Consider the following 25,314-nt stretch of genomic DNA (forward strand, 5'->3'; position numbering starts at 1 on the left):
TCAATCAAGGACAAGTACAACACTTATTATTTTAGAATGAAAAGAAATGGAACCAATTAATATTTCTCATCAGCTTCTGTTCACAAGTTGTCCAGACTGTACAACCAACAAATGTTACTGTATTCTACTTATTCCTGCACATTTTTACGAGTAAGTGGCTGTTTTAATCATGTGTTTGATGAGGAGGAGTTTGATCCTAATTCTAGATAGATTTCCTATCTCTTCTTTACTTCATTATGATCTTTCAACAACTATTGAAAAACCTTCATTGAGGAGATCTTCCTACATCAGGAAGATCCAGCTGAAGAAGTTACCAAATCCAGGTATCAGCTCTGTCTTCCTTCCAGGAATTACCACCTCTCAGTCTAATAATTCTAGATTGAAATTGGAGACTGTAAATGCACTGTGCCTGTACAATGCAATGACACGGTGGTCAAAGCACCATGGCTGGTTTCTTTTTGCTCTTCCTTTTATGGAAGTAGTGAACATCAGCACAGAGGGCAGAAGTCAACAGGGAATCAAAAAATGTTTGATTCCTACTATTTAAACTAATAGAAATTCTCAGAGCCTTTAGAAGTCAAAGATTTAAGTTTCTCCTCCTTAAAGAGGTAACAAATTCAAAAGCTACTCTCATGCTTTCTTTTATCTTTTCAGAAAGGGTAATTAGAGTATTTCTAGAGTATATCTGCTAGAGAAATACCCTAATTACAGGAGCAAACTGTTAGGAACTATATGTTACAGACAAGAATTCTAGTTTGGCTGGCACTTTTAATGCGATGTTTCTATATCACTCTCAGCTGTGAGAACAGTATTAAAATAAAAATATATCATCATGTACTGGCAAGATAAAAATTTCTCATTCTCCCAGAATGATCTTCTAGGAGCCTGTTTAGTAGATGTGACAGTCAAGATTGACTTTATTGATTACAGCACAAAATGAAAAGTCACAATGTATTGGGATAATCTTCTTCAAGTCCTCCATTTGGACCAATGTTATGTACAAAATTCACACGACTCCTAATGTACAGTGCAAGAGAATAATAATCACTTCTGAACTGCAGTTAAAGTATTTTACTACCTCGGTATTTAGTAAATAATACAAAGAAAAACAATATCCAACAAACACACCAATTCTCCCCATTGTACTACAGAATATCCTAATTTCGTGCTAGGACATTTTTTCTGGGAGACATCGGATCTCAGTTGTTCAAGGCTGTGAAGGAACTCAGCTTCTGCACTCAGTATTACAAGGGATATCAGGATACTACAGCCAACACAGACTTCATCAATGTAGCCTTAAAACAAATATTTCAGAAGAAAGGATTCACACTTCTCTTATGGTCAAATCTATATATTATTGACTTCACTAATCAAAAGAGGGAAGAAAAAATTGCCAGTTTACTCACTCTTATTAAAAATTGTTTCTCTGGCACTGGCTAATGGGAAGATCCTAAAGAGCAGCTAGTGACCTTTCCTTTTATACCTACACACTCAAGTTTACAAAAAGTAAGTGTGCTGATTTGCAAGCATAACAGGATTTGCAAATAAAATATTGAACCCACCCCAAAATGCTCTGAATAGCTCCAAGCATATACCATTATCTCATTGAGATGAACTGTAGCATTAAAATCATTTAAATATGTGTGGGCCCACTTCAAAAACAAAATCTTGCTCAATAAAAAATATACTCAAAACAACTTTAATTGAATAGTGAAAAGCATATTGAAGTAAGTGAGAAATTACGCACTGACCTCAATTATTAACAAAGAAAAGACATCTCAACACATCTGCTCACAAAAACGTTTTCATAAACAGAAAACATCTGATAATTAAACATTTAGTATGTAGACAGAAAAACTATAAAGTTTTTGCAATGCTCTTCTGGCAATGACAGACACCCATCCCTTAAACACTAAATTCAGGAAAGGTGACAGGCATTTCACACATTTTTCTAGTGGTATTTTAGAAATGTAGATTTTAAGTTCTTTTCCACACATGACAACAGCCTGGTTTCAAGACACAAGAGATTATTTGATGTCTTTCTGATTAAAATCACAGGTTGTAAAGGTGTGTCTGATTGGTTTTCAAAGGTCATAATAAAGTTAAAAGGGAAAAAATACATTATTCTGGTTTTAATTTAAAGTCTAAGTTGACAATGATACTGTTGGAGCAAAAATCTACTGTCATCGTAGATAGGTTGGCCCAGAAATGCCTGGAATAAAAGGAAGCCATCTAACTGAAAAAGGTTTATTTGTGAAAATGAGTTCTCATTATCAAAAAAAAAAAAAAAGCTGAACATTATTATTTGAGTACACAGGTCACAGGTCAATGGAACAATGCAGTGCAGATGTTTTAGAAAAAAACTAGGAATACAAATACATAAAGCTTGAAGGAGAGCACACACTTTCAATCAGCTGAACTGATCACAAGACACGGTAACCCCCAGATGGATCTCCAAGTGCTTCCTAAGAATTGCCATTTTCAAAGCATATACCTGCATAGCAAGCATTTGAAACCAGCAGAGCACAAACTGCAAATGTCCACAAAAGGACTATGTGTTTATTCAGCAAAATCACTTCCATCTACATCTTCCTAGAGCTGTGTTAAGCCTTCAGCCATGTCTACCTTCTGCATACAAAAGACTACCTTAAAATGAACAGAACGTGAGACAAGTATGAAAGAACAAATTGTGCTGGCTACCTTGTGTCAGCTTAAAGGAAACAAAAGCCTTTATGGAAAGTATTTACAAAGCAAATGCGATAGCCTTGCACAGGCAATCCTGTATCCCTTGTGATACATAAGTCAGGAATGGAAAAGTGGCCTTAGAGGATATATTTTGCATCCAGTTTTTCAGAACTTCCCATGTAGCTGAAGACAAACTTGCAGTTGAAATATGACAGAGAAAATATCCTAATATCCTCAACTGAAGATTGCCACCCATTTCTTTTTATTAGTATGCAGCATCATAACATACATTGTATGAATATTCAAAATGAGACACACTTAATATGATGTAAAGGATACATCTTTTTTCCCACTATCTTCCACTCACTGACACATACACACACACACCCCAAATCTGGAGGCATATTACAATTACAGTTGCATAAACTAATGCATGTGATGAAAAAGCAACTAAGATGGAATAATAATGCAGCTCACAGCTGTTCTAAAACACCTGCAGTTGCTTGAAGATCAAACCTTCAATATAGTGCAACAAGAGAAAGCTCAAGATGCCTAAAAAATATTTATGTAGCAAAACTGGAAGACAATTACATCAAAATAAACACTAAATTACTCAGAAATTAAGGTTCTCATCTCTCATTGGGGACATTACAGAAGTAGTAACTTTATGCAGTGCACTCATTGCAATTGATTGCAGATTTATTTGGTAAAGTGAGTCTCAGCAAATTTCCCACAAACATTGGCAATATACATCCATCCAGTTAGAGCTAGAGGTGAGACTGCTGCTATTATCTGACTAAATTATACAATTGTTAATACATTGCAACAATTGCTGACAAATGGAAAGACTATTTCTTTTCCCTGGATTTTTCTAGTCAGATCAGAGAGAACTAATAAAATAAAGGCACTCTTTATTGGGAAAAAAAACTTAGCTGCTCCCTCAGAGTTGGAGCAACATTCCTGCTCTGATGAAACGGGGCCAATTAGTGTGAAACGGAAGTCACCTCTGACACCATAAAGGTAATCATTTCTGTGACTAGTGTACGAGTGCCATGTGATGGCTCTCAAGCTTTGAAACATACCGCAGGAAAAAGTGATAATATTTACAGGCATCATATGAGGTTATTTTTTTCCCAAACTTTCCAATGTCATAACAAACGACTGCTAGTTTATCCACTTAAATACAATCAAAATTGTTAGAATATATTCATCACATGAGACACACTCTGCTTTGGAATCCACCCTAAATAATTCTGTTCTGGGACAGAAATAAATATTATGAAGTGAGAAAGGTCAGGATGAAGATTAGGAAAAATGCAATAACGGTAAAAGCTGTTAGACTGCACAAAAGTATTATTAGTAAAGCTGCCAAATGCCAGATGCTCAAAAATGTCACATTAAATTTAAAAATGCTAGCAAAAACTGTGTCCAAAAGGAACTCTGTTAGAAAAACAGACTAATGTATCTTCCCAGGTTTAGCTTTATAATACCATGTCAGCTACAACATAGCTTTAATTCATTTTTGCCAGATGACAGTGGGATTTTTAGCTACATTTATGGCAGGCATTCTTCATAAATTTTAAGAAAGCAGGCAAACCAAATAAACAACTATGTCCCAGACGCACTTCCATGTGTCTGTAGATCTCATGCTATTCCAAGTCGTGTTCTGAACATGCATTTGGACACTCCGTTTGCTTACTTAGGAGTTACTGATGATATGATGACAGAATTCCTAACATGTGTATAAAAACAGTTCAACTAGGAGCCGCATGCAAGCATCTGGGATAAACAGACTCCAATGTGTTACAGTATCATCACTTAAATGACAATCACCTTAAATATATATATATATATATATATATATATATATATATATATATATATATTTTATGTGGGTAACCTTTGATTCATTTGGGATTTTTACAAGGGTTAACAAAAATACTTCTTCATTTCTGATGTTGTTGTACAATTGATACATATTTGATTATTTTTTAACACTTTTCCCAGGGTACTGGTCACTTAAACAGTGTGCACCTTCCAAAAAGCAACAGAGAAAGAAGTTTAAAAAAATAATAATGCATAACTAAAAGCACAAAAACTGGAAGGGAAAAAAAGCACTAGTGCAACACACTCATTTCTTTAATACCATTTGCTTTCAAGCTAATGATGGCCTAGCAATTAACTGCTATGGGAAAGTCCAAATATGCTACTCCGTTTCATAAAAAGAATTGTCAGCATTTCTCATGATGACCTTTGTCCAAAATATGTGAATCATACGCTAGAGAAAACCAAAAGCCATTAATTCTGCACTTCTTCATGATTAGATAGCATGATAAAACTTTATAAGACAAAATATAAAACACATTGTACTAAAAGGAGAGAAAAAACAACACGGAGACATGCTGTCAACACAGACCAATTCCCTGTAGCTCAATTCCCACATGACAAATGACATTATAAAGTCAGCCTGTATAGGATATTCTGAGCAAAACATAGAAAAATATGTTCAACATCGGCATTTCTACAAATGGGGACTAAACATTGTCACAAATTCAATCCAGATAGATGGCTATCCCTGCTGAATAACAAATTAATGAGAAACACCTTTTGACTTGTTCTATTGCCAAAAGAAAACATTCAATTAAAGACAGCTTACATCTTTACTTAATAAAGATTAATGAAACAAGCAGAAGAACACAAGCAATTCCCTATAATGAGAAAAGCCAAAATCTAACAGACGCATTATATGAAACTTTGCAATGTCAGAGCTGCCAAAGACGTTTGCAGAACAAGTAACAACTTGGAAAATGCTTGCCATGTGTTGGTCAGAAGGAAAGGAAGTACAACTTCCTGGGCAGGCAAGCTTACAGGAGATCAGAACTGATATGAAAAAGGTGAAGTCAGAGCAAACTGTCAGGAGAGATGAAAGGAGTAAAAAATAAACTCAAGTCAGCAAGTATAAAATCTGAACAAAATCTGATAAATACGTTTCATTTCCCCATTGATGACTGTGAATGTGTACAGTATACCAATTACTTTATTGCTTTTACACATGCAGATTTAAACGTTCTAGTCCTGTATTAAACAATGTCATGTGTTATAAGTTGGAAGGCACAGATAAAATGATTAAATCGAATTCAGAACTTTCTGCTAGGATTTAGCTACTGAAAGATGAGAAGGGGACAAACATTAGCCTCTGCCAGTTGTCCAACTCCATTCAGTTTTCATGTGATCCAGGTACCCAGCCTCACTCAACTCCTCTGAAAACACCAACCACGTTTCTGGGACACAGCCACAGACAGTTTCAAACAATGCAAGTCTGGTTTTCAACAGGCTTGTAATCAGGTCTGCAAATTCCTGGGATGTGTTTTCTAGTCCTTCAACATGCCAAACAAGCCAAGAGAAAGCAGTTGTTGCCTCCCATAACCTAAACTGTAATCACCTAGAGGATGCTCTTATTGCTTTTATTTTTGTAACCACGTCAGCTGAAATTTGACATACTCTGAATTTCAAGGCAGAAGAGGCTTCCCAATCTATGTAGAAGCACTCTTCTACATGACCTTGAGAATCAAGTGAAACTCAGTGCCTATTTTCTGAAACCAAAATTTCAATTAAGCTTAAGCTCTTAAAAGACACTTGGATTAAGTATTCAAACTCCCCCTCACAAGGAGACTCAGACAAACCTAAATTCCCCACCATTGTATTGGGTTAATAGAAATATTCCTAGCTACATGCTCATAAAGGTAACAACTCACTCCTTGTATCCTGCTTGATACAGATACAGTTGATCTTATGACTCCAAATACTTACATTGTAAAAGCTAATTTTAAAATAGTAAAGTCTACTCTGAGCTCTGAGTGTCATAACACTTCCACAGAAACAAGCTAAATCCTGATGTGAACTAAATCTATGAACCTCTGTGTTGTCCCACCTGCTTTGCTTTTAGTCCTCCTCACCCCACCCACCCGTCTCTACCTTGTTATTATCTACCAAGGTATGGGAAGGAACATTTGGGACAAACCCCTGGCTAATGTTGGGAATAAACCAAGAGAAAGAATTTTTCCAACAGAAAGATGTCATATTTCAGCTCAACAGATACAAACAGTCTTGCTGTTTCTGTAGTGAAAAAATGTATAAAACTAAAGAGTAGCTGTGGAGTACATTTTCCATGAACATTTATAATGCCGTGGGCAAGCAGTACAGTGTCAGAGAGCTATCAACACTGAAGCAACAGACACACAGTAATTGATAAGTACATGACTATCCCATGACTGTGAAAGAATTTTAAAGTAACTACTTAATTACACTATTATTTCTCACCTGAATCAGCCAACATTCTTTCTAAAGTAGTTGTGGTCTCAAGAGACCTTCACTTGGTGTGATTGCTTATACTTTTGTGCAGCCACATCCATTGGAAGAAACAAACCTTGACTGAGTACTTCACTGCACCCGTCTCTGGACATACATGCGAGTTTGTGTGCTATAACTATGAACTCACCCTCTAAGTTCAAATACAGTTATACAGTTCCTCACAGGACATTAATTATTACAAGTTGAAGCTAGAAAAGCAAGTCAAACTCAAAATCAGTATGAGTTTGTTTTTTTTTTTTTTTTCCAAACACTTCTTCAAAACTTCCCAAAGCAAACCTCTAAAAATTAGTTTCTAAAGATTTAATTTCTGAAGAGGATTAGGTTATATGTAATACACTATGTTCTTAAAATTCCAGGCTTTTCTTCCAACAGAATAACTTCACTGTTTTTTGTTTGAGTCAGATTATAGCTTTACGTACATTTTACTTGTATAAAAATAAGCTTAATCCTTTCTTAGTTCAAAGAAGGAGCATCTCCCTCTCTGATTTCTGACATCACAAATATAAAATATAAAAAATAAATATAATTTGAAGTCTTCATACTTTTTTTTTTTAAAACGTAGTGAAAGTGTAAACCCCAGCTTAAAGTTTAAATGAACTGCTCTGGAAGATCAGATGGAGGCAAAAGGATCCAGTAACATATATGTACACTAGAGCCTACATGAACAAAATTTGAAAGAGCCTTTTCTTGGAAATACATATGAAAGTAAGCTGTACTATTTTTAATGATAGCAGATTCCTTGATTAAACTACTTCTCATTACATACAATAGTTACTGATCATTTACAGGAATTTAACACGCAAACAAAAAGTAAATGCACATGGTTAGTTAAAACAGCTAAACTGATTAATTCAACAACTCATTATTTATTGCCTAACTTGAATATTTTCCTAACAATAGATTTTTCCAGTTGCCGCCCAAGGAAGAGTCATACGTGAAAAGAATCTTTGCCTTCACAGAGTAAGTATCTGCAGGGGAAGACTGCGCAACCTAGTGTTGTTGTATTTTTTTCCCTATAAAGATTTTCTTAACACAGGTAACATCTAATCAAGTTCTCTGGCCCACATCTCATTGATGAGAAACACCTTCAAAACAAATGATATACAACATACAACAGGATACCAGAAAAAGATTGTCCCAACAGCTGAACAAACCTTTAGTTAGACAACACTAACCATCTTGAGATATCACCTTATGAAGTTTTTCAAAACTGCAATGAAGTTAATTCAAGAGAAATAAAAAAAAATCTGACTATCATACATCATATTATCTGAGCAGGTACATAATAGCAGTATTTAAAGGGGGCCTACAAGAAAGCTGGGGAGAGACCCTTCCTCAGGGAGTGTTGTGACAGAACAAAGTGTAATAATTTTAAACTAAAAAAGGATAGGTTTAGATTAGATGTAAGGAATAAATTCTTCACTATGAAGGTGGTGAGGCCCTGGAACAGGTTGTCCAGAGAAGCTGTGGATACCCCATCCCTGAAAGTGTTCAAGGCCATGTTGGATGGGGCTTTGGGCAACTTGGTCTGGTGGGTGGCATCCTTATTCATGGCAGGAGGGTTATAACTGGATGATCTTAAGGTCCCTTCCAACCCAAACCATTCCATGATTCTATACCTGATAGCCTGTCTTGCCATACAAAGAATATAGCTTTATGTAAGCAAGCATCTGGTAATTGTAGCTCCACTGAATTCTTATGAAAGATGTACTGTCTTAGAAGTTAAAATTTTTTTCTTCCCGACCCCAGCCATTCTCCATTTGAAAAGATGGTCATGGTTCACTGCAAGACACAACCACAATGTACCTGCATTCTGACTTTGCAGTATCCATAACGACTCTACTCCAGTGCAAGAAAGCCTTCTATCTACGAGGGTGCTTTTCTTAACTTTAATATGAGTCTTTTTTATTTACATTTAAACAATCACTTCTTGTCCTATGTGTCACAAGCAGATTATTCTCCCATAAGTAAAAGTCTTGTAAAGAGGACTGTTTTGCACAGTCCTGTTCTCATTACCCTTACATTGCAGTAAAATCTACAACTTCTAATGACAAAGTTTTCTGTACAAGACAACTTGCAGATCAGTGGGTTTCGGCCAACTCTGACATAAACACAGGGATACAGAATGCTTTTAATGTTCAAGCACATGGAAAAGTGCCAGATACTGCCACCATTTCAGTTTCTGTAAATGACAAAATACAGGCTATTTTTCAACAGTTTGCGTCTTTTACACCCAAAACTGTTTTCTTTTTCTTTTTTAGCTACTGGCAAAGGGATTTATTTTATCACAGTATTTTAAAAACAGAAGTAATGAAGACCATATGCATACTAGGAAACATTTTTGGGTCAACATCAGCTACTGACAGTCTTCCTACCAATCTAATAATACCCGCAGAAAATACAGTAAAGTCCAACAACAAAAACATGGGAACTTTGTATCATCTTAGTAAGTCATACCGATCCATTATTTTGCTGAAATCTCAAAGCCTCAACATTTTAAACAGTAAAAGAAACAAAAATGCTGCAACTCTCATATAGAAAGTCTATCATGAAAAAAAAAAAAAAGGCAGAAAAGAGGGCTACAAGACATGACTATCTCCTAAAATGAACTTCTTTGGAAACCAGATGAGAGATCTTTTTAGTAATAACAAAAAATGCTTGGTGATCTTTGCTTGGGTCTTCTCTCTAGAATATTAGAACTCAAGAACAATAAGCACAGCTTTACAAAAGCCTACTGCATGGCTTCTGAAGCTGCCTAAAATCTTCCAGCTTCATTTCTGTTAATTTAGCTAGGCATCAGCCCAAGTATAATAGCTACTGAAAAATAAACATTAAACCATCAGTAAGTGTCTCCACAATTGTACTGCGTTGCTATGTTGTTCATACCCAGGATTTCAGTGCCTAATCTGGTTTCATTCACTGTAAACTAACCCAGTGTCAAACCTTACAACTCACAGGCTGTCTTCTCTGGTATTCTTCATTAGGACAGAGTCCAAAATCCTGAAGTTTCAGATTTTATACAAAATACTGCTAATTTTAGGGTGCTTACATTTAGATGAAAGAACAAGCAATGAGCATGAAGTCATAAGAAAACCACTACTTCCATGCATAGCTGAAAGTCAATACTAAGCTTTAAAGCATGGAAGAATTATGACTTGTTCAGTAAACTTTGTATATATTTCTCATACTGAACAAGGAACAGGAACACAAGAGCATTTCAGAACTGCACTCAGTTTCAACAATTTCTCTAAACTCACAGTATTTTGGACATTCAGGCTACGTGTGATTGGAGAAACAGTAGCAGAAAAAAACAGCACGGCTTTTCAGCTACGATGCTTAATGCAAGCACAAAAGGTTAGCTCAATCACTTACAGCAAAAATACATGCACCCTAGCTGCTGCTGGTGTGCTGGTGACAGAAGCACGCAAACTCAAAGACTTAGAGGCACTCAGCTAAGCCTACCTTCACATCAGATCTGAACCACACACGGACACCAAGATGCATATCAGATCTTAATCACACAAGGACACCAATCCCACCAACAGAGAGGGGGGCCTGTAAGCTCCCATCAGTTTCTCAGAAACCTTTGTTTCAATGTCTCCTGTCAGCTTCCAACCTTTTCTTATTAGTTTGTATTACTGATATATTTTGGAAGTTTGATCTGTGTCTATGCTAGAGCCCTTCATTACTCTAATGATAACATTACACCATATACTGGCAAAGCACTGCTTATGCAAATACAGCTTTCCAGGACAAATTATGTTTTATACTACAATGTAAAACCACTTACAGAAATGCAATTCTGAGCAGATCAATTTTACCAGTAAAAGAAAAACTTTTGCCAATATAATAGCATTGTTGCTAATGGCTTCTGCCAAAACAGCTAAACCAGTCAATGTTCACACCTCTTCACATTCTAACCAGCACAGCTGTGCTGACAGAAGCCTGTTGTATAGAAAACAGCCTCACACTTCCAAGAAGTTTGTCAGCCAGCTGAATGTTACAGAAGCCTCCCCACTTTGAATGTGTCTGTTAGCTGTTTGCAAAATTATTATATTGGGAATTCAGGAATAAAAAAATAAATAAATAAATAAAATAAAACAAATTTAAAAAGTAGATAAATCCAACAATAATTTAAGTAGGAAAATCAGCCTTTGGTCCTATATCCTAACAACTAATGTGGTTAAAATTAGTCCTGCACAAGGTGACATCATTAAAGTTTGCTTTTATTCTGAAATACTCTTAAAATGCACCTTTGGGATATTCATATTTTAATCACCCCTGACTGGAGTGGACAGTTTTTCTGTATAACAGGTCAAAAAGCATTGTTGCCATCAGCACTACAAATAGACTCCAGAAGTCAAGCCCATTTTGCTTTTCCTCCAATTAAGAGGTAACCAGCTAAATTGCTCTGCAATGTCTGTCAGGCCCGGTTGGTTCACATTTTACTCTGCAGTCTTTCGGAAGCTCATGTTCTCCAAATTGTTTTTAAAAGTGCTGCTAGGGGGACTTTTTAGTCCTGCAATTGGTATTTTGAGCAACAATATTGGTTCCATCAATAATGCTCCAGAGGGACAGGAACAGAACGAGCACAGAGAATCTGTCCTCATGCTGTCTGAGCTATGTTGATGGGTATGAAAGTTTAGCTGTTGTCCAAAAAGCATGGGATAGCACAGGAGTATAAGAACAAATGTACTAGATCAGACTCAAGACCCAGCTATCTACGCGTTCTGTCTCAGAAGGGGAGAAAAACAGATGCCGATATGAAGAGGATAAGCCTATCTAATATTTTTCCTGAGTACTCTCCCAGCTTCCAACAGTTTGCAGCTGACAGACTTCCTGAATAAGCAGATATAGTTTTAAATTTTTTATACGGTTCATCTTCAGAGCATGATACAACTGAGTGGTAAAGTTATATGACAATTCCCAAATCAACTGTTTAGGGGTAACGCATACAGAAAGCCTTTACAAGTTTAAGGTGCTTAGATTAAACAGACACTTCCAACTTAATTACAACATGAACAAGACCAAAAAAAAATTGTGAGGATTTTGAACAACTTTACAATATTATAACCAGCAGTCCCAAGAATTCAAATCCTATTAATCAAGCTTCTAAAACAAACGAACCTTAAAAGAGAAAAAATATTATTTATTTAAAATAACAAAGCAATCCCATTGTTTGTCATCCATTTGTAAACCCTTGATTACCAGTGGGGTCACTGTTTCCCAGTCTTCCTCAGAGTGATCAGGATTACTACTTTTTTTCATTAAAAAACCTCCATATCAAGAAAAAGCACCAAATATAACACTAAATCCAACATGGAAAAAATTATTGTGCCTAACACACAGAACTTTTTTATTTGCATCCAAAAAAGTAGTTTGTGAATATATCACCTGGGATATAAAACAGACAATAGGGAAGATTTAGGTGGTCTTCTTAAGGAACAGAAATCAAATCAAGTATATAGCACCAGTAAGAATGACCCACTCACATAGCTGTATATCAGTAGGATAATAATTAACACTAATGGCTGGGAAAAGAAATTAAAAGCTCCCACTGGCCCCCATAACTCATTTCTGAATAAAGCAGTCAACTGCTAGAAGGTCTTCTGTTTTCATTCCTACTAAATAACAATATTTGCTTTATTTTATTAATAAATAAATTTACACAAACTAAGTTTCATGTGGTTAGGACTGCAGCTTATTACATATATTAAGTGTTTTACTTTGGGAAGAAATTATGGCCACACAGAGTGCCAGCCCTGAGGCAGCAGAATTCTGGAACAGAGTTTGTGACAAGCAAAAGAAGATTTGGGAACATCACAGGTGGCTTTCTGCAAGAGGCAGAAAAGCAGAGGCACGATGTTATCTTAACATTTACAAATATCAAAATGACGTAAAACCTTAGAACATGATAGTCCCTGAATTGCCCCTGAAACTTAGGGGCAGTTTTCAGAAACCTCAGCTATAGTACCACCTTCCTTTAATCAAGTCATCTCTTAACAGACTTTTTCCTGAAGTTTTGCATTTACACAAATCTTCTTTTAGCTCTAAACAAGTAATAAAAGTCCATTAACAGCACATACTGCTACACCATGACAAATGACTGAGGCAGGCAGCTCACAAAAGTAACGCAGCTATATCAACACATTCCAGATAGCTCTTTTATTTTTTCAACACAACACTGTTGGGTTATGTAAATGCATTGTGACTGGCATCAAAAATTCACTTTTTTAAAAAGAAAAATCTGCAAAACTATGTACTATGTAATACTAACACTGATTTGTCATTGTATCACCATTGTGATTGATTGCTTTGTTCTTAGGAACAACAAGAATTATTTCTCCATTCACAGAAAAAAGAACAATTGTTTTGGGGTTGGGTTTGTTTTGGTTTTGCCCCACACACACTTTTTTTTTTGCATTATCAAAGCTAAATTTGGACACCTGAATTTCTGCCAATTAATTTCCTTGAATAAGAAAATTCTCTACCTTTTAATGTTAAAATTAAAATTGTCACATCAGAGGTTTTGGCTACTTTATTCATTTGGTGAATACAAGGAGTAAGGAATGATAGCTTCAAAAACTGTTCTACTCCCTAGAAGAACAGGTAGAACTAGTCTCAACTTACAAACATACATACAAGCATAACTTTTTGTTTAATTTCTTTATGAGTTGTTTTTGTGTATGTGTGTGTGTATGTGAGAGAGAGATTATGGCTCTACAATATTTAACTGTTGTGCCTTATAAATTAAAGCTCTATCCTCAAATCTTGCAGAAACTCATATTTAGAACTAATATAGCCTTCATAAGTAAATTTGACTATATAGATGGCCACCTCAGATATCAGAATAACTGTGTGAGAAGCGTAGTACGCTCTTAATAGTTTCTGCTGCATGCCATGAAGCTGCAAAAGGAGCTGGTTGTTAACTTTTGTGAACACGTAGTTTACACTAATAATTACAACTGAGCACATCAGCACAGGGCAGAAAAGCACCAAAGTATTTAATTCTCACCATATCTAAAATCTGCAAGGAAATACTGTAATCTACCTTCCTCAAAACAAGATCATCATTAAATTTGATGATTAAGTTTCTTTCGTGTATCAATCCTGAACTGTACAACAAACAACTGACACCACGTAGTCTGGAATTCAAAGAGGTCAGTAGTTTCCTGGCTTGTTCCAAACATCCTGATGTGAATATCTATTCATAACTGTGCCTGTTCTCATTATCTGCATATTTGCCTACTCAATTTTTATTTCTACAGCCATCTTGCTCTCAAGGACATACGACAACAAACTCTGCAGAGCACTAAAAGACAAATTTCTCTGCAATGCACTACCATTTTTAAATATCCAGGCTTCACATGCCACCTGCTTGAGAAACACATCTTTAATAGTAGATAATGTTAGGAAGAACTTCTTCACTGAAAGGGTTGTGAGGCATTGGAACAGGCTGCCCAGGGAAGTGGTGGAGTCACCATCCCTGGAAGTCTTCAAAAGACGTTTAGATGTAGAGCTTAGGGAAATGGTTTAGTGGGGACTGTTAGCGTTAGGTCAGAGGTTGGACTCGATGACCTTGAGGTCTCTTCCAACCTAGAAATTCTGTGATTCTGTGATAATAGTGGATATGCATCATTTATTATCATAGGGTGTTCTCCTATTCCAAATCACCTGTCAAAATCAGACAACTCAATTCTCCAATGGTCACATCCAAATTATTATTTTAACTACTAACTACCAATTTTTTGTTGTTGTTGTTGTTCTTAACACTCTCACTTTGAAAACCAAGCAACATATTGACTGCTCCTATACATCAAGCAAGGACTTTTTGTTGGTGCCTTCACATACCATCAGGATCTTCATTTAAGAACTACTACATGCAAATTTACAGGACATTTTAGGAAGAAAGGGTTAAATGGCCACAATAGCTCTTTCTGATCATAGCAGCTTTTAGTTAAGAAAAAATGAGGTTTGAGCTACCTTCCCTATACAGTGATTCTTATCCATAGTTCTCTGAACTCTCTTCAGTTGTTCACATCACTTTTTAAATATGTCACCAAGAAGCAGCCTTAGCCTTCCAAGTGAGAACACACCAATGTGGAGTAGGGCAGGAGCAGTCTTTTAGGTCATATTTGTCTTAATATAATCCAGTATAATGCAATCTTTCATCTATGACAATAGGACATCATGGACTTAGGTTCAATTTCAATCATGCCCCACTATTATTACATCCAAATCTTCTGAGCACCCTTCTCTCACCCACAGTATCTTAAAAAGGACTTCATTATTTCTGATTAAGAATGGTACATTGGACTTGCTCCAACATTTAATTCTACCCTTGCTCTATTATTTGTATAGACAAATTGGTCAAGGTCATTTCTAATTCTAATCATGCTGTATAATACACTTGTACTCCCTTTCTGCTTTGTGGACCTTTTGAGCTGTATGCAGATCTCAGGCAATTAAATTGCTGCTTTTACACCAGGAATACATCACGCAACTGCCCGTTGAGCTCTGCTGACACAGGGACTGTTGGGAATGTTTTAAGTCCCTGGTTGTGGGAGAAAAACTGAGCAGAGCTGTTGAGGCCAGCCCTACACGACTTATCTGTGAGCTAGCCATACTCCCAGAAACAATTTTAAAGAAGATTTATAATGCTATAAAGAGAAAATTATGGTTTATATCTGTAAAACAGCTTTAGACCCCTCCCACCCCTTAACTCCAAAGCCCACAATAAACACCCTGTTGTTCTTAATCACATGAGGATTTGGGGGTCATCCTTATTCTATCACCATATTTATCAAAACAAAATATCCAGCAATGTCAGTTCTGAGGTACTGCCTTCCACATCACATATGAGATACTAATAGTTTTCACTTGTATAGTACAAGATCTAAGCTAGTTGCTGGTCACTCCAGAAACAATTTTATTATTTGTTTTACATTGCATTTCCCTAGCTTATTTATGAAACTGTTTTGTGAGTGTCAAGAACTTTACTGTAGTTGAAATATATGCCACAAAGTTTATTGCCCTATTATACCTGTTAATTATATAATCCCAGTAATGATTTGTCTCTGTAAAGCCTCAAAAATTATTATCATAGACTATTTTATCTCTAAACCCTGCTTAATAATTTAACAACTCACTCCGATAACTTCAAGCTATGAAAAAAATTGACATATCAAGTCCTTAATCCATCTTTCAACTGCATAATGCAAAAGCTAACACATTTGACACACTTGATTTTCTTTTTAAGTGCTCTATTTTTTATCAGATCAGGCTCAGGTAGATGTTGCATGTTTTTTCACCTTCAAGTGCTTTGTCAATTGCTGTCAGTAAGTTCATACCTCACAAATTGCAAATCTGATTTTTCTGTTTATTTAAGAGAGGTATAATGTTCATAGTTTTCCAGACCTGCCTTTTTATTCTTAAACCACATCAAGAACTACTAGAAGCAAGACGCCCAGTTTGTTCTGAAAATGCCTCTTTTCACATGGCAGTCTGACAGTACAGTATCTTCTATTTTTAGAAAACAATAGATCTGTTGAAAATTTCTCTGAACATTCTTCTATTGAAGACTGATACTATGACACTGATCTGCTTTTTCTGTAGTTCCCAGCTTCTTTAATTATCTCATCCTCTCAAATCATTCGTGCTTTTAGAGCATCAAAAGACTGCTGCAATTCTTTAAATTCTCAGCTAATTCTCCAAATTTCCATTTCGCTCTTCATGCTTGCATTGGCTTGCCTTTTTTTTTTCTGTCTCACTTTCAGTGCTTTTTTTTCCAAGTTGTTTTGCCTACTTTTAGAATCATTTGATGAAATTATTTTGCTTTTTTAATTACAAAAAAAAAAAAATCCATCTTGTTAGTAAATTTGGGAGAGTGAAATGTTAATAACTTTTGACCAAAACCATTTCTACAGTTGCTGTTATTTAGTTACAACTAAAACATTGCTTGAGCCAGCTTCTGACAGTACAACTTCATTTCCTACCTGTATGCTATTTCCATAAGCAATAATTTACAACATTAAGAAGTTACTTTGCCAATTTATATCATGTTATGAAACATACTCTATTTTCTTTAATGTAGGATCTATCATTGTGTTGGCAGGTAGTCTACCAATTTATTCCAAGTAATTATATCCAGACCTATAACCATCTAGAAGTGACAAAAACATCATGCGTGCATCAGGGGAAGGAGTGAGCACCAAGAATTAGACTGTCCAAGTTATCTATGATTTTATAGGCCAGAATCATTTGGTAAGAGGGAGTCTACAAACTATACCTAGTTCAAGGCAATTCCACATCTCACCACTGAAAGTGTACAAATTAGAGGACTAAGAACACTTTGGCTAGCCTTTGACCATCAAAACATGCTGAGGTTGTTGTTTTTTTTCCCTGTCATGAAAATCCTGGAGACAAAGTAGGATGAGCATCAAAATTATAACACTACATCTTCTCATGAGGAGCAGCTACAAATCATCAGTACATTATTTTGAGTTACTATCTGTTAGGCAGATAGACAGAGTGAAGAACTACTTTGCTTCTCAGATTCATCAGAATCATGCAAGAGATGCATAAGACATTTTTGAAGGAATATGTTCATTTATGGATTTTAAGGACTTTATGTACATTCATTACAAGGTAAAATTACAGATTTAGAACCGTATGAAACTCAGAAGACACACAAAATGTGAAAAAAAATATTTTGCCATTCTTTCTACTTTTTTTTTTTTTTTTTTTTTTTTTGTCTTTTTACACTACTTTTTGCTAGCAAGCACAATTAACACTTCCATGTAGCCTAATCATTTTTAAAATCAGAGTTAAGACTCTTTGGGGTTAGAGACCAAAAATCCTGGATAAATATAGTCTGTTACAGTAATACAAAGTTAATAAAATCACCAATTCCAAACATCTTATTTGTAGTTCAACAAAAAAAAAAAAAAAAAAAAAAAAAAAAAGATATTTCTGCATAACAGATCATCATTGTGTCTTCAACCTCTTTCAAGCATAAATACACCAGACTGTTTTTCTCCTGTTTACAGGAGAAAACAAACAAATCTTAAAACAGGCATAAAACTAAGTACCATACAGCCATATTTTAAGAAATGGCATGACAGAAAAAGGAAACATTAAAAAGAAGAAATTGGGTAATGCCACAAACGACACACAAAAGCAACCTGCATGTGATACAAGGTATTATGTAGCTTGCTTCCTAGAAAAGAAGGTAAGGAGCCAAAAAGTAAGGAACACCAGCTTCAGCAAAACCTGTAAGAGAGAAGTAAAGCAAGCACAGTTCAATCAAAAAGTAATAAACGAACAGAGCAGGGAGGCAGGGGTTGAGAAGCTAAGAGCAATATAGCTTTCATCATTCAAAAAACCTACAAAATTCAAAGTCTTTCCAAACGTATTACCTTCAGAGGTATTAAGAAAAAAAAAAGTGCTTTGATTTGAAAATAAAGTTGTCCTTTTAAACAGTGCCCCCTCCTGTTCAGAAATGAACGGATTTTCTTCGTTGAACTATACAGATCATACCGATAGCAACAAATGGTCACTCTCCTATGACCTGTACATTATTTACCTTACGCAGCCAATTAAAAAAAAATAATAAAAAATTAAACCAATCTCAACCACAGAACTGTCAAAATATAATATATTTAGACTAATTTTAAGATTACTCTCACCAGCAAAGCCAACTTGTGAGTGAGAACAGACAATCTGGAGCTTGAGAGCACTTACAAAGCAGCAGAAACATTGAGAAATACTGCTGCCACAGGGCTGGAAACATTCAATCAGCACTGTTTGGATAAGAAACTTGGTTTGCTAATCAGGACTTCCAAAATGTCAAAAATACAACAGCAGCTGGCTTACCTATGTCTAAACTCTTCACCCACGTATGACCTTGGACTGTCTGAAAAATTACACTACCTTTCATTTTACTATCACTAGGAATTTGCAGCAGTCCAAAATTTAAAAGGAGACGATTCCATACCAACAGCATTCCCGTATGTAAGAGAAATTGCTGAAGTCTGTGTAGATTATAAAGTAGCATAGCTTTTGACTTCCAGGAAGCCTGTCTCCAGATTTTTTTCTGCTACAATGTGTGCCTGTTCCACTGAACCACTCACCTCCATACCTTTCATTGAAAAAAGTATTTTATGCAGTAGAGTCAAATCTTGATCTTTACACTATAATGAGAACAAAACTTCTGAATGTTTTCTCACAGAATGTCACAGAATGGTTCTGCTATTCCTAAGCACAAAACTGAGGAGGAAGCTGGTTTGTTTTGCTATATTAGAAAACAACTTTACAGCTCTTTGCTTAAAACCCTGAGAATTTCTATTCTTTACAGTGAAGACTTGAAAAAAATGGTAGACTTTTGTCATGGTTATGGCTTTAATATCGTTGTGTCTTTTGAAGGTTCTGTTTTGTTTTTTATTTCCACCAAAATATCTGAATTCAGTTTTAAGGTATGATGAGAGCTGGAAAATACACACTATCCAAGGAAACATTTGCTAGTGCTTCAAGGCTAAAATCTCCAATTCAGTCAATGATGCACATGCTACACCATACCACATGTCCCAGCAGTTGGTCCTGACAAATATATCTATGTTGTCCTCACAGACCAATGGAGAATGCTCAAGCCCACTTTTTATTTATATTTACTGCTCACACCCATTATGCAGCAAAAAAACAGGTTAGAATGAAGGTTCTGAAGGATATTACCTGGAAAATTATTTTGGTAGGAAAGTGTGGGTTGCCAAAAGAGGTAGGAGAAATTGATGTTTGGTGAGGAACTGAGCTAGTGGAGGAAGAATCTGAACTTGCTAAGTTGGGCAATTGTATCTAGAAAAAGGCAAGGTAGAAGGTAATGGACAGAGATAATCTTATATTTAAACCAATAATAATAATAACAACACTAAAACAATTACAACTTGAGCACACACTCTCTGGAATAATACAAAGGAAGGATACAATGCGGTCTAGAGTCAGAAAGTTACTTTCCATATTTTTGGATGGCCCCTAAAATTAAAAGTTTTAATATCCAACTCGACTTACTTATACTTGCATGTAACAACTGAATGAGACAAAAAAAAATCTGAAAGACATCTTGATCACAGCTGCTACACAAGTTATGCTGTAGGGTGAAACTGATTCCTTCAAATTACTTGTTTATTGATTGCATTCCATACCTATGATGTTTAAACATGAAAGGTAATATTGTTCCAAAAATAAGAAACCAAGACATTCCAGATGATATCCAGTCTCATTAATGAGTTAACTAAAAGGATAGGGGAAGTAGCGTCCAGTAATTATTTGTAATTTATTAAAAGAATCTGCCATAATGTCTTCAGCATGTAGAATGAATAACAAGAAGAAAAAAATAAGAAGTTGGGAAAACACCCTGATTTTGACACACTGGACATGTTTATTTCTTGGTTATTTATGCATTATCAAGTGTTACGCCAAAATGTCTGTCTCTGTATTCTCATATCTAAAATGTAATAGAGTTCATGATAGTCATTAACAATGACCAACATCATTTTGTCTGTTAATAATAGTCATGATACATAAAATACACCCTTTAAAAAGCATATTTGAAACTGAGTGAAACAGCATAAACCACTCCAATCCTCTGTTCAAAGACCGTATAACATAATTCATGTTATATTGTGTATCCATTATCCTTCACAGGACCTGCAGAACAGAAAGAGCTTGAGAACTAACATATTCCTATTATCTCTTGCACAGCCTGTAAGTGAGGTGCAAAATGATGGATGAAATCCCACTGTTTAGATGTAAAAGGGGTTTCTGTAACCAAGATAATTTGTCTCAACAATTTTCAACATTTGGGAAGACAACTAGTCCATTTAATCCTATGTTCTAGGCCAGCACATCTCTTACATCTGACAAACAATACTTCTCTTTGGATCTTCCTTAACTCATATTTTCCATATCTCCAGCTAGGCATTTTATATACACATAGGTTTTTTTTTTTTTTTTATGGCATTACCAAATAATCTTAGACTGCATTCTCAGTCTCTTTCTATCTGAAATATTGCATCTAAGCCCTCAGGAACCTACAAGAATTCAGTTTGTCCAAGGGTCATTCCACTTCACTTTAATTCCAATCTTTATCCTTGCACATTGTCACATGCATAGCTCCTGTTTACAGTCAGGGAACTGAGTACTTTTTGAGGGCCTTTCAGAACACAGCATTAACCTGTTTCCTGCACCAATTTTTCACAAAACCAGGCATCCAAATCAGATGCCTCAATTAACTCACATAAACCTGTTTTTAGATCACATACTATCATAACTAACATCACAACATCTAAGACATTGTTTATAGACAGATTTCTGTGCCCAAATCCCCTTATTTTTAATAGACTTCCACATTTAAGAAACAAGAAGAAAGAGGAAAAGCATTTGAACGCTATGAACAGCAAGCAGAGGAATGAGAAGTACCTTATAAAGTGAAGGATTACTGATAAGGTTCCCCCATCTGCTTCAGAGAAGTGAAATGATTCATATGTTTACATGAACAGCTCAGTGTGGTCAGTTAACTTTTTGTATGTTTTCCTTGGCAAAGTTATGATGCATATTAATAACACAGGCTCCAACAAAACTTCACCTTGCTCCAATATACTGATACAGATGATTTGTAAGTATTCATTTTACTAATTTGTTCTGAAGCCTTTTGTATTTAATAATTTAATATTCAAATTAACAATTTCTCAAATTGACCCCTTGCAGAAAATGGCTTAAGTACAGAAACTCCCCTAGCATTCTCCATAATAATCAGCAGTACACATAGAATCATAATTACTACTGAAATGTTTCATTGCATTTAACAACCTCCTTTGCTATTTGTCTAACCTTATTTGTTTACAATGGAAAAAAATATTTTGGTCTCTTTCCATAGGCATTCACATTTTAATCTGAGCTTATACAGTAAGCAATTTTTGTCAGCAAATATTTTAGTTTTGACCTTTTTACCATCTTTTTTTTTTTTTTTAAAAAAAAAAAAAAAAAGCTAAATATTCCTACATAAGCGTTCATTCCACAGCTCCAAAAAAGCAAATGATATTTGAATGCAGTACAGTAAACTAAATAGTTTTGAGCTGTAGTGTCTTGAATCAGGTCACAGAGTTTAGAAATAAACCAGTTTGTTCTCAACTTGCAGTAGTGCAAGCAAAGGGTTAGGAAAGCCAAGGCTAACCTGAAGCTGAATATGACAGAGGACGATCAATGGGCTGGAGCACTTTTCCTATAAAGACAGGCTGAGAAAATTCAGGCTTGCTCAGCCTGGAGAACAGAAGCCTCTGGAGAGACATTATAGCAGCCTTCCAATACCTAAAAGTGGCCTATGGGAAAGCTGGAGAGGGACTCCTGGTCAGGGAGTGATAGGACAGGGACTAATGGCTTTAAACTAAAAGAGGGGAGATTTAGATTAGATATAAGGAAGAACTTACTCACTGTGAGGGCGGTGAGGCACTGGAACAGGTTGCCCAGAGTAGCTGTGGATGCCCCATCCCTGGAAGTGTTTAAGGCCAGGCTGCATGGGGCTTTCAGCAACCTGGTCTGGTGGGAGGTATCCCTGCTCATGGCAGAGGGGTTGGAACTGGATGGTCTTTAAGGTCGCTTCCAACCTTAATCATCCTCATGGAATCACAGAATGGTTAAGAGACTGCAGTATCTGACACATGAGGAAAGGATAAGAGCTAAGACTTTAGCCTAGAAAAAGAGAAAACTCAGGGGATTCTTACCAATGAATATAAATACCTGGTGGGAGGGAGTGAGCAAGGGGGAGCCAGACCCTTTTCAGTAGCATCCATTGGATGATAAGAGGCAATGGGCAAAAATTAAAAACGCATGGCATTGCACCTGAACACAAAATATTTTTCATCATGACAAAATGTTAAACAGTGGAACAGATTGTCCAGAGACTGTGGAGTTTCTATCTGTGGAAACACTCTAAACCCATCTGGACACAGACCTGAGGAACCCACTTCAGGTGACCTGGCTTGAGCAGGGGAGTTGGACTAGATGAACTCAAGTGGTCCTTTTCCACCTAAGCTGTGAAATGAAGTAGTTTCTTACTTCAGTCAAAGTTTTCATCTAATATCACAACCATAAAAAAGCACTCAGAAGTTGATATGTGCAGCATGAGGAAAAGTAGATTTACCAAATCAAAGGCCAAGCCATCACAAATAAATTGCAAGAGGGGTATCATTTTATTCTTTCATCAACTGTACAGCAACTAAAAACACAAAAACATTCAATTTACTAATGATAAATTACATGCACATGCAAATGTGAAAACCACTGTGGTAACTAACCGCAGACCAACCAAAACATACATAAAGACAGACTTAACAGGTTTCACAGCCAGTCTTGAACATAATCGCCTTTCTGCCCTTGTCTTCTTAAGGGCTCAAAAAAGCATAAAAGTATGAAAAACACATCACAGACTAAAAAACTCACTTGCTTCCCATTAAATGGGAAACACACAGTCATCAAAAAGCTAAAGATGTTAACTTCTAAAAACAAGATGTGAATTGCTAAAAACAAACTTCTTTGTTTTAATTTAATTCTAACACATATGCAGGTCCTGATATTCATGTCTACTTCCTTTCCATGAACATTCAACTAGATAACTCTGAAGAGAGAAGGATGCTTCAGGGCAGTAAACATCGAAATGACTAGATTGGAAACTTGCAATGAAAACTGGTTCGGTAAAACCGATGGAGGAAAATGAGTTATCAATCTGTTTAAAGCAAAATGCAAGGAACCCCACCAATACTGTCTCCTTTGTGACAAATAGGAGCACAGCAGTCTACTATTGCCACTGTTGATCACCTTACAAGGTGCTGATATCATTTCTGCCTCCCAATTTTTCTGTATCTGTTTTTGAATTAAACTTGTTTTCTATCTTCCAGTTTAACTTAACTGACAGCAAAATAACATACCTTGATATTACTACATGACTTACAACAAGATGAGTGGAATAAAGGAACAATAACACAAGCTACTGAAATTACAATACCTGTTATTGAACAGTACACTATGTGAGGAGCAATCTTTTTAATGTCTTCATAACCCAGACCAATTTCAGCCAGTTTCCCAGGGACGTAGTTTTCCACAAAAACATCAGACACAGCTGCGAGCTTTAGAAAAGAAGAGTAAGATTTGTTAATGAGCTTCCAAAAGTTCAATAAATTCTTCATATAACTTGACATCTCACTAATCAAGATGGTTCTTGTCTTTCTGACAGAACAGAATTCAAACTTAAAGAGATTTTTTTGGTCTGTTAGACTGTGCATGTCTGCAAACTACACATTAGGGATGCTGTGTGTCTAGAAAAAAAAACTACCAAAATCCTAAAGCTTTTAAATAAAACTACAACATAATTATATTAGCAAAATCACATTAATTTCCAAATACTTGACCAAAATTTACAGAACAGTCACCAACTTCATACCTGCAGTTAGCTTGAGGAAAGAAGGGGAAAAGGATGCATGTTTATTTTTCATGTTTTCTCTACCTTATAGTTTTGTAAAACGTTGGGGGGGGGGGGGGGGACAACGATGCACACCTTTATTTTGTTGTTTATTTTTTATTTTTACATTTTAAAATGATTCATTACACTTACTGGAACAGAGGCTATATATCCCACTTTCTGTATGTGGAAACAAAATATATAGCCCAAAAATGTTATGGGGTTAACATGAACATCTTAAAATCACCTCAATTAGAACAGTGATATCAAGCTCTGCAGCATGATTTTCTGCATCACATTTAAATGAATGATCTAGTGCAAAATCTAGTGAAGTTACAGATTAACATATGGCCTTGATAGGCTTTAAATTGCATCTTTTCATTCTTATAGAAATTATGAACAGAAATGTGTATACAAGTTTCAATATAATATTGCAAACTTCTGAAGCTTAAGAACTACACATGAACAGAAATACGTAGTGCTTGGCAGAGTTGTATAGTTTTGGAGTTTTTCCCCTGTTTGGTTGTGGGTTGTTTTCTTTTGTTTCTTTTTACAGGAATTTAAAAGTTATTCCCTGAAAGGAACATATCTGTGCACACATCTTTAAGCATGATCTAAAACATTTCTTAATGTTATTTCAAGACCAGAGTCACATTCTCTGGAACTACCATGCAGCTGTCTGATCAATATATACAGCACATTGGGCCAGCTTCTATAAATTAGTGTCATCATATCAGCAATCATAAGCATTT

The 25,314-nt window shown here is 35.8% G+C and overlaps 1 protein-coding gene across 9 annotated transcripts in view; it reads right to left on the reverse strand.

The window, feature by feature from the left end:
• Window positions 1-25,314, reverse strand: part of SUGCT (succinyl-CoA:glutarate-CoA transferase) — a 320,540-nt gene that overhangs the window by 274,835 nt on the left and 20,391 nt on the right. For all 9 annotated transcript variants that reach the window (XM_084509771.1, XM_084509769.1, XM_084509765.1 and 6 more), the window contains one exon: window positions 24,110-24,230. In XM_084509771.1, the coding sequence (XP_084365897.1) occupies window positions 24,110-24,230 (121 nt within the window). The remainder of the gene's footprint in view (window positions 1-24,109; window positions 24,231-25,314) is intronic.

This window comes from Aythya ferina (genome assembly GCF_964211825.1).
Source record: "Aythya ferina genome assembly, chromosome: 2".
Taxonomy (NCBI): Eukaryota; Metazoa; Chordata; class Aves; order Anseriformes; family Anatidae; genus Aythya; species Aythya ferina.